At 39.3% G+C, this 10,967-nt stretch overlaps 1 protein-coding gene across 1 annotated transcript in view; it reads right to left on the bottom strand.

The window, feature by feature from the left end:
• LOC104546181 (MAGUK p55 subfamily member 6-like) overlaps positions 1 to 10,967 on the bottom strand; it is a 14,706-nt gene that overhangs the window by 2,871 nt on the left and 868 nt on the right. The window contains exon 2 of the mRNA XM_010191507.1: positions 7,739 to 7,891. Coding sequence (XP_010189809.1) covers positions 7,739 to 7,891 — 153 coding nt within the window. The remainder of the gene's footprint in view (positions 1 to 7,738; positions 7,892 to 10,967) is intronic.

Raw genomic sequence — 10,967 nt, forward strand, 5'->3', positions numbered from 1 at the left:
GAGTTACTAATCCACTACTTCTGCCCCTGCCATTAAGACTGCAAAGACAGCTGCTTATTGTGGCTGCTCTGATACTGTGGACAAAAACCAAATCAAATTTAATAGGAAAAACAATCATTTATTTAAATTAAGCAGCTGTCAGATGGTAGCAATTTCTAATTCTTCATTATCCAAGACACATCCAATCCAGAAACCAGGAGAACAGATCTCTCTTTTTGAATGTTTGCAAGCAACATTTTTGGATCTTTCTACATTTCCAAAATGAAACCAATGAGCATCAACTACACATTTTAACACACTCCCAACGACAAAACCAGGTAGGTACACCAGTATGATACTTCCAGTTTTCTCTTTTGGTGACATGCTAGGACAAATTGTTCCCAAACTTTCTGGTCACAAACCACTAGATTTCTTATGGAGCCTTACACATAACCATGCTTGTACAGCTCCCTGCCCATAACAGTCATATAATTTATTGATTATAATCTAGTCCAGAGACAAAAAACACTACTAAACTAACAGTCTGTGTCATCCTTTTCAAATTAACATGCTCTGTCAGATTCTCCAGTTCTTAAATCTGATACCATTCCACATTCTGATTCTTTTTATTCACTCAGATTTATGCATAAGCATGAATTCTTTCAACTACTACTTAACCATCTCTCAGTCACAAAATCTTTTTCCTGCTATTTACATGATGGCTGAGTCACAGAAGGACTATAATGGACTGTACACTGCTGCCCACAATTATAAAATGGTTTATTTAAGAAAAGTAGTTTATTGCTTTCCTTAAAACAAGCCATAGTTAATTGAATACCTTCCTACACCTCTCAGTTCTGAAACTTAAGAATTTGTACTTTTTTTTTTTTTAGATTTACGTTTATTTCATATTACAAGACTGCTTCCATTCACTCAAGTCATGGCATACAGTCCTAAAGAACACTTAAACAAAGCCATCTGGCAAGAGGAACCAGGTGTCTGTATGCACTGCTGGACTACTCCCCAACATTTTATGTCACTCAGTTACTTTCTGATTTCAGTAATATGTTGAGTGATCTGAGAAATACGGTAGCATGAACTTCACTTGTTTCTTTCCTACAGTATTGGAAAAAGTGATATCCTGTGCTCCTGCAACTCCCCTGGAATCTGACCTTTCCCATACTGGTGCTGGAACACTTACAAAACCACTCCTGAAGTCTGCAAAACACCACAGACTGAATAATCAACAACCATAACAAAATTCAAAGTTTCCTGCATACAGCATATGTAAACAGGATCAGCTGACTATCCAAGACTGAGTAACTGTAGTGGTTCTCAAGGAAAAAATGTCAATGCTGCTGAAATAAGGCATCTAGCAGAAATATCGCACAGTGGACATACAGTCCTGTGGCAGACAGTACAGCCCCTTTGTGCAAGATACTGTCATAAAGTAATCCATAAACTTAGAATGTATTGACTTTTTTTCAGTAGTTTTCTGTGGCTGTACTTATTTGATAGGTTAAAAAAAAAAAGAAAAAAAAGTAGTTCAAACTTCAGTAAAAAAAAAAACAAAACCAAAAAACATTAAACAGGGCTGGAGCCAAATCAAAATTTAAAAAATACTGGTTTTTCTCTAAAAAAAATTCTCAGTACAACTTATATATGTTATGAAGCACAGCCTGCCCTACAAATATTTCCCCAGCTGTGATCCAATAGAATGATTAAATTACGAACTGGGGACTGGCTTTGGAGGGAGGCGAAATACACAAGAGCAGAACACGGTCTTGAATGGTCTTGGTCTTAAATTCAGGACTCCTTTCCTAACGCTTCAGGCCTCAGAAGTACTTAAAATACTTCCATTCCTCCTTTATGCACTAAATACGTGCTAGTCTTCTCTGATAACACTGTTTAAATACTAGAACTTAATAAATGGACTACAGGCCCCTAATGTACATGTGAAAAGACATTTTTAAAGGCTCTTCTGGAAAAGTGAGGACATCATTTAAGACGTTAAAAAAATAAGGGGAAGCTGGTAATGAGGCATGAATATGTGGGGAAAATAACCCTATAAATTAAGATCTGTCTAGGAAGCAATTGTAAAGGTACAGTTACTATTCCTCTCTTCTGCTCTCCAGCTACTGTCTGGCAAGACTTGCTATAGCCTTTGCTATGCACTGCATATGCCAGCTGGCTCTTCAGTACATACGGGCATAACGGCCAGCCATCAGTACTGTGAAACTCTTAAGAATCTCCTGTCTTCCACACTTTGAACGCTAAAAAGTTTAGTTAAAACTAAAACGGGTAAAAAGTGGAAGGAAAGAAAAGGGAATGAAAGGAGAAGAGAGAAAAGGGAGGAAACAGTTAGACATAACAGGATAACTATAACCATGCACCCGTACTCCAGCAGCCAGCCCCTTCCCAATGTATCTTCTGCAAAAATGTGTAAAAGAAATTAACTACTGTAACTTGGTATTTCCACCACTAAACGATGCATTCAAATACGCTATTACACTGATTAGTTGTATACTGTAGTTGGTACTTGTGTGCTGAAGTAGGTTACAACTGTAAGATGATGCTATGATGAAGTGGCACCAATCATTTGTAAAATACAGAATCAGCCCCTAAAACAGTTACACAATAGTGTCGATGAAACTTAAGAGTCAAGTCAAGGTGGTTTGTTTACACATTTACTGAACTGGAGAAAGGATGCATAATTACATTTTCTATAATTACAAATGACACTATATTTTTCCTTTCTTCCTCATGGATCCCTTCTTGCAGAATTTTGAATATGCCTCCTTGCACCACATGAGGCAGAACAGATAGCACTTACCTGTTTCCTTTTCAGAGAGAGAGGAGATATAGCCTTCCAAGCCTTAGAAAGAATACTGTATCCACATTTTGATCTGCAAGTTTTCCTAGATGTTCTAGAGTGGTCATAACTATGGCATCAGTTAAGTAAAAACACTTAATCAAAATACTACTACTTTGCCCACAGTTGTCTTTGTTTGCCTGCCCCTAGATAGGGAGCAGAAGCACAAAATTACGGGCCAAAAAGTACACCCTAATTTTAGGCTTCTGAACTGAATCACATCAGATCTGCTTTTAAAAAGTAAGTAGCTAGCTGGTTCTTGCCTGTACGCATCAGCCAAAACTGTTCATTGCTTCTGCAAATGAGACTGAAGGCCTCGCAACAGGCACTTCGAACAGAAAAACAAAAAACAAAGTCAAGTTGCTTCAGACTTTCTTTTCTTTTTTAAATTAACTCTAATTTTGACAGAGTGAAGGATAGGTTAGTTAAATGTTGCTTTGGAGAACTATCTTAACCATCAAATAGTCTTTTCTCTTCCTTTGGTACCTAAATCTTTCTGTAATATCCAGGTTTTGCAGAAAATGCAGTAGGGAGCTCTAGAAATAGCTGTATTGGGTTTTCTGTGAGGGGTTTTTGGTTGTGTCTTTGGTATGGGGGAAAGGCTGTGGAGATAGCTCTTTAAGAAGCTACCTGAAAAGCTCCCCCTTTGCCTTTGTCAGACCCACCTCTGACCAGGGCCAAACCAATCAGCACCCCTGTGAATTCATGTATTTAAGGGTGGTGCAGGGCATGCCTCTCTCTCTCTGGCACCGGCCCCAATCAGCACAGCCCCAGGCGTGGGTGGCGCGGCCCTGGCCTTGCCTTGCCAGGCTGGGCCAGTCTGACCCCAGCTTAAGCTTAAGCCCCACTGCATCTTCATCCTGAAAGAGAGAGCTGGGAACTCTTCAGAACCATCAGAAGAGACCTGCAGCGGAGAAAAGAGTGGGGCCTGAGGAGAACAACTTTGAAGAACACCAAGGTCGGTTGAAGGAAAGAAAGGAGAGGGAGGAGGAAGAGGACGCAGAACCCAGGTTTCCCCTTTGCAACCCGTGGCGAGAGCCACGTCAAGTGGCCTGCAGCCCGTAGAGCTCAGCGGTGGGGCAGGGCCCCCTGAGCAGTGGCTGGCCCTGGAGGAGCCGAGAGAGAGAGAGAGAGAGAGAGAGAGAGAGAGAGAGAGAGAGAGAGAGAGAGAGAGAGAGAGAGAGAGAGAGAGAGAGAGAGAGAGAGAGAGAGAGAGAGAGAGAGAGAGAGAGAGAGAGAGAGAGAGAGAGAGAGAGAGAGAGAGAGAGAGAGAGAGAGAGAGAGAGAGAGAGAGAGAGAGAGAGAGACACGCTGGGAGGAGTCCTCCCTACCCCTGAAGGACCACATGGCATGAACCGACTGCAGCCTGCACTCCCATCCCCCTGTGCCTCAGGGCACAGGGTAGGAGGGAAAGAAACCAGGAACAAAGCTGAGCCCAGGAAGAAGGGAGGGGTGGGGGGACGGTGTTTTGACTTTAAGATCTGGTTGTATCTCCCATTGTTCTACTCTGATGTTGGTAACAAATTAAAAATTGTTTTGATTTTTCTCTCCTTATGATGAGTGTCTTTTGCCCGCGACCTTTTTAAGTGTGGGAAGCCCTCCCAGTCCTTATTTTGAGTAGCCCCTTTTTTGGGGCATCGTGGTGCTCAGTTTACGCACTAGGCCTAAACCACAACAATTGCTTATTTTTGTTAAGTACCCATGACTCACTCAACAGTATAGTGAAGGAAGGAGCATGCAATCTTGTTCATAGCATGAAATAATCATTACATTAATTTTTAAACTGGGATCCAAGGAAGAGTCAACAAACCGAACCAGTAAGTGTGATGTTGATACTAAACAAACTAGAAGTTTCCAAAAAAACCCAGAATGACTGGACAAGATGGATCATGGGAAAGCATCAACATGCTTTAATAAAGGGAAGTTATGCTTCTCAAATCTAGTAAAGTTCCTTGAAAGAGTCATCAAGCGAGGCAGTTACAGTTGATAATACAGATCAATTTCCAAAAAGCCTTTGATAGACTCCGTTATCAAAGTCTTTTAAAGAAAGAGAGCTACTATAGGATAAGCAGTAAGGCTCTCAAGTGGATGAAAATATTGGTTAACAGACAGAAAAAATGGGGCCAGGAATATAGTATTCCTAGTGTTCACAATTCATGTTCAGTTCTACACCTGCCGATACACTGATATGTCAGATCTAGGAACTAGGGGCGAGAAGTGAAATGACAGGGTTTGCTGATGTTGCTAAACTATTCAAGGAGTAAAACAATTGACTGCAAACTGCAGGAGCACCTCATGAGCAACAGAGTGAGAACAAAGCAAATGAAATTCAACACAGACTGCAGGGAAAAACAGACCTCATGTACAGACTCAGAAGTGGTATCTCAGAGGTGTAAGCAGTACAAAACCGAACCAAATCAAACAACCAATCCACTGCTATGTTTACTGAGCCTAGAGACACCTCTTCTTTACCGAGAAGGTGGTCAAATACTGGAACTGGCTTCCTAGAGAGGTGGTTGATGTCCCATGCCTGTCAGCGTTTAACACCCATTTGGACACCTTAATAACATGCTTCAATTTTGGTCAGCCCTGAAATGGTCAGGCAGTTGGACTAGATGATCGTTGTAGGTCCCTTACAACTGAACTATTCTATTCTATTCACCAGCTGCTGAAAAGGCAAACCGAATACTAGGAATTTTTAGGCAATGAATAGGAGCTGTAATGAAAATTATTACACCACTTCATGTTCCATGCTGCTGTGAATGACACTGGAAATCTGTATACAGCTTTGCTTCCCTTCTTTTTATTTATTTCAAACAGACACATGTATACCATGAGGTCTATCAAATCATGATTAACATGGAAATGCTGATTAAGTTCACTCATTTCCTACAGAAGAGGAAGGGAATATTAAGTGATATTGAGAGGCGAGAGTGACAAAAACAGTATAGTCTCCACTCTGATGGGGGATGTTGTGAATGCCAGATTTTTACATGGGTTCAAAAAACAACTGAACAAGCTGATGGAAGAGAACACCACCACAGGTGCATAATACTTCTCACTCAGAAGTCTGAGCAACAAATCACTAAATCCTCACAAAACATTTTGGCAGGTATCACTGTTGGCTTGTCCTAGCCTTACAGTCTTCAGTAGTCGTCTACTACTGGGGACAGGGAAGGAAAACAGAAGATATATTTCTTCAATGGACCTTCAACGTACAATTAGGAAGCACGAACAAAAGATCAGAGCAAAATTGTAAAGCTAACGTACAGTATATGCAATTTCAAGTCTGTTTTTTATAAATTAAAAAAATGTACAATAAAGAGCATAAATATTGGCATTTTTTTCACAGTTACTTTGGAACTTTTAAATTAAATGTGCAAGTCGCTTAAGCCTGAACTAAAGGAGTAACTGACACCAACATCATATTGTATCTCTCCTCGTAAATAGGACCACTGAACAGGAATGAATGGTGAGTTTGCATTGGTATCGGCTATTCACCCTAATTAAAAACCTTATTTGATCTCAATCTCCTACAGGCCATTTCCAGTCTCCCTCACAAAGATTCGTTGCCCAGGTGGTCTCTGGTCTTTGCCATCTCCCTCCAGAGATCATCACTACAGTGCCTTTAAAGTCAGCTTACTCCAGCTCTTCACTTAAGTCCTTTGTATATTTTGATTCATCCTCTTCAACTAGTCAGTTTTAGCTTCTCTATCTGACACACTGGATCTTTGTCAGCTCTGTCACTGCACCTGTTGGCCACCAATTCCAATCTTTTTGCGTTGTAACTACTAATTCCTCCAAATTAATCCTCCTCTTTTCCAGTACCAATTTCTGCTAAGGGATCAAAGAGCGACTTGCAGGTTTGTTCACCAGTTAGTCTCCAAGTCAGTGTTTGATCCCCCAGCGATGATGCCCTTCCAGACAAAATAAGAGCACACGGCAGGCCAATATACTACTTTTCAGAAGAGACAGAGGAACTATCAGCACTCAGAATAGATACTACCTCAAAAGCTCTTCAAGTGTTCCCTCTTCCAACAGGCCACAACACAGCTTCACAGCATTTTCAGTGTTTATCTATGTTAAGCAGTAATGCATCTCACTGCTGTGTTTGTATAATATATAACTGGAAATTTAGGAAAAAAAATGTGTGTTTAAACTCATATACCCAAAAAAATGTCTATGATATTATACCTGTCTGCCAAAAGAAGCACATTTATACTGTGGCAAAAGGTTTGGCTTATGTTCTTTTACAGGATACCCATAGCTAAGTACTAAAGTCAATTGAAGCCTGCCTAGATTACAAGCCCTCATCTTTAAGGGTCACTATGGAAGCTGGTAATAGAACAGCACCTATGGAAAAACATCTGCTTTTGACAAGCATATGTCAAAACTTCATTTATATTAAGTAGAGCAACAGTGAGAGAGGCAGAGTCTCAAGCTCCAATGCAGACTGCATCACAGAAACATCACATTCCTTCACTCTGCAAACTGTACATCTTACACATGAGTATGAATGTCAATAGCTGAACTGAAATGCAGAATGGTCAGTATCAGGAACTGTGACCACCTGGAAATGCTAAGCATGAAGCCTTGAGGGAACTGTTATGGAAACTCCAGTCATGTAGGAAGTAAATGTTTCTTCAAGACTTATAACAGAAACTCCAATGGATTTTAATAGAACAAGTGAAGATACTCTTGAGGTGGTACAAAAGAATAAAATTGCATTCATTCTTAACCTCATATGGCTTCTGCTTTACCTTTCACTGGAGTAAAATCCTACCTATTAAAGTTTGCTACAGTACAGGTTTTGTTTCATTATTATTCCTAGGTCCACATGTAGACACTGATACAGTAAGTTGGTAACATACAGTAAAAAGGTGGCACCTGAAAATGAGGCTCCTTGAGTATTCCAACCAATTCTGCAATATTTTCATCTTTATTTACTAAGGGACTGATGTCTTCAAGAATTTCATTCACCAACTCCAGGTTGTTGTCACTGACAGCCTCAAGTTTAGAATCTTCCAGTCGCTCATGAGCCTGTAAAATTAAATATATGAGACTATACTGTAAGTAAGTTTCAAGTAGTTCTATTTATAACCCTTTTAAATAATTTCTTGGTGCAACCTTTAGCAGGAAAGCCAGAAAAGTTACATATCATATAATCTGTATATTGTAACTTCATAACTGCTGAAGGATTTTGCACGCTTAACTATGTCATCCAACAAACTGCTTGTATGTCCTTATTTCCTATTAACCTCTATGCTTTATATACCAAACAGTCCTCTCTGAACAGCAAAGCACCTCAGATCTTTTCTGCTTCAGAACCCAGTACAAATACACCTTCTAAGAGGACAAAAAAATAACTATGGGATCTGCTTAGAAAAAAAAAAAAGTCTGCAAGAGAAGCATTTGCCCCAGGTTCCTCTCATTCAAACACTTTCAAACCAGCAAATTCTAAAGGGAAGTCTGCATTACTAAAGGAAATGCTAAAGAAAAGCCTGTGGCAAGGGTGGATAACAGTATCTCGGGCTGCATTAAGAGTGTTGCCAGGACACTGAGCTCTACTCAAGCACTGGTGAGGCCACATTTGGAGTACTGTGTACAGTGCTGGACATACTGGAATGAGTCCAGTGAAGGGCTGGGAAGATGATGAAAGTAACTCACATTTGAGGAAAGGCTGAGAGGGCTGGGGCTCTCAGTCTGGAGAAGAGAAGGCTCAGGGAGGGATCTCATCAATCTGTATAAATACCTGAAGAGAGGGTGCAAAGAGGATGGAGCCAGGCTCTTTTCATTGGTGCATGGTGACAGGACCAGAGGCAATGGGCACAAACTGAAACATGGGAGACTATGTCTAAACATAAGAAAACACTTCTTCCACTGTGAGGGCGACAGTACACTGGCACAGTTTTCCCAGAGAGGTTGGGGACTTCCTTCTTGGAGATATTCGAAAGTTGTCTGGGCATGCTCCTGGGCAGCCATCTCCAGGTGACCCTGCTTGAGCCAAGGGGGTTGGACCAGACGCCCTCCAGACATCTCTTCCAACTTAAGCCATTCTGTGATAATTTTTAATCACCTTTTAGAGCTACTGCTGCAGACGTAACCTTTTCCTAAACACTACAGATACTTCTAATTTATTACAAGGTAGCAGCTTTGAGCAACATTGAGAGAAACATCTCAAATCCAAATGCTTCACTTGTTTATTACAGGTAGTGCTGTATCATAAAATTAGAAAACAAGAAAGAGGAGGCAAAAAATAACTAAGATCCTCAATGCACTCAATTAAGAATTATTTGCAACACAGTGGCAATAAGAAGTTCAAAAAGGAACAACTGCTTTGGCATGTAAAAACACAACAAATAATAGATATATTTGGGAGTCATCTAGATATACTTCCCATATATATCATTTGGAGGTATATGCACACATCTACTTTCTTGTTAGTGCTTTAAAACAGATGTTAAAAGAAAATTGTGCTAAAATCAGAAAACTTTGTTTCCTGAAATCATCTGAGTAGTAAAACCTCCTTCATATCTATAAAATGGCACTTTTGCAGGACTGATGATCAAATACTGGAAAGGCTCACTTAACATAAAGAAAGACATTTCAAACATTCCTCAGCACCAACACACACAAACCAGATGACCATGATTACAAAGTCATAGGAAGCTTGGCACCTACACACATTCTCCTTAACAAGGGAATGCTATTTTGTACATAATACATTCAGTAAACAATATCCTTCTTTTAAAGTTTACTTCTTTTACAGCAAGTAAAAACATAAATCTTACTGACTTTCAAACATACTACAACTGCAAAACCTCTGTAAGATTAGAGAATATAGGTTGCCTTCTTTCTCACTTTCTTTAAACTATCACCACTAACACAGAGTATAGTAATATAAATACAAATATCCTCACTCTTCACCCCAAAATCAAGGTCATGTATATACTGGGGAACAGAAAGTTTATCAGGCAACAATGTCTGATGCTGCAATATGTTGGGGAGAAGCAGGATATGGAATGGTATGAATAATTCAAAAAAAGAAAGACAAAAAAAGAACAGCTAGCTAGCTAGCTAGCTCAGACATTGCATTTTTTTCATTTCAGTTCATCATTTCAGAAATATTGACAGTGAATTGAGTCTTTTGATTCATTCAACATTTATTATCCTTGCCAAATGTTCAAATAGTAAGGCTTTTGCCTCCAATAATCTGACATTCTACTGACTCAGTATTTACAGATTACTCCTAAAATGGTCTGAAATTAATCTGCTTAAATAATCCGACCATTTTAGGGTCCTGAGAATTACCTATCTGTTAAAATTAGTTCTTCTAACAGAAAAACAAGGTTTATGTATCTTTAGAGACAAACAGATAGATGCGAACTATATACACTTCATGAAACGTCGTTTTGATCTTGTCCTTATTTAGCTCTGCTGGTTAGGACAGAGATTTTGGATTTGATTCCGGAATAATTACAGAAGAAAATATGAGTACAGTCATGCCATATGAACACAATTAAAACTTTTCAGCATTCTAGAGAAAGGAAGTTTATAGTTAAGAATCTATTTCCATTACAAGCACTTTTTTACATCTGCTAGTCATTAAATTTCACATAACTGTAATTGGCCATTAAAGCACAAACCCTTGATAAGGAAAAAAAAATGCTTTGCAATGAACATTTTCTCCATGATACATATCAAATTAAAGATGACACATACAGCATATACTGAAGTTGGAAACAACTCTAAGCAAAATGCTTTTACTTACTCTAGAAAATCTAGTACACAATCCTTCCCTCTGCAGTCATCTCACTAGCAGATGAGATAATTCCATTATTTCTAAGTTTATTACTATGCAATGTCTTCCACTTAAAACGAGTTTTTTTGAGCAGCTAAACATTCTTTTATGAATTCTTCTACGAAATTTTCCTTTCCAGACTTTTATACTGAGCAAAATCCCTGCACAACAATCCTTTAGCTTTACAGAGTATTTGATGCCTGCCCAGAGGGCACTGCTTTCAGCTGTCTATTCACATTAAAGAGACAGCTACATTTAAGTTAACTTTTTTTCTCATGAAAGGAGCTTATTTTTATGAAGTAAGATTAAGAAAGA

The sequence above is a fragment of the Mesitornis unicolor genome, unplaced genomic scaffold (genome assembly GCF_000695765.1).
Source record: "Mesitornis unicolor isolate BGI_N332 unplaced genomic scaffold, ASM69576v1 scaffold24729, whole genome shotgun sequence".
Classification (NCBI taxonomy): domain Eukaryota; kingdom Metazoa; phylum Chordata; class Aves; order Mesitornithiformes; family Mesitornithidae; genus Mesitornis; species Mesitornis unicolor.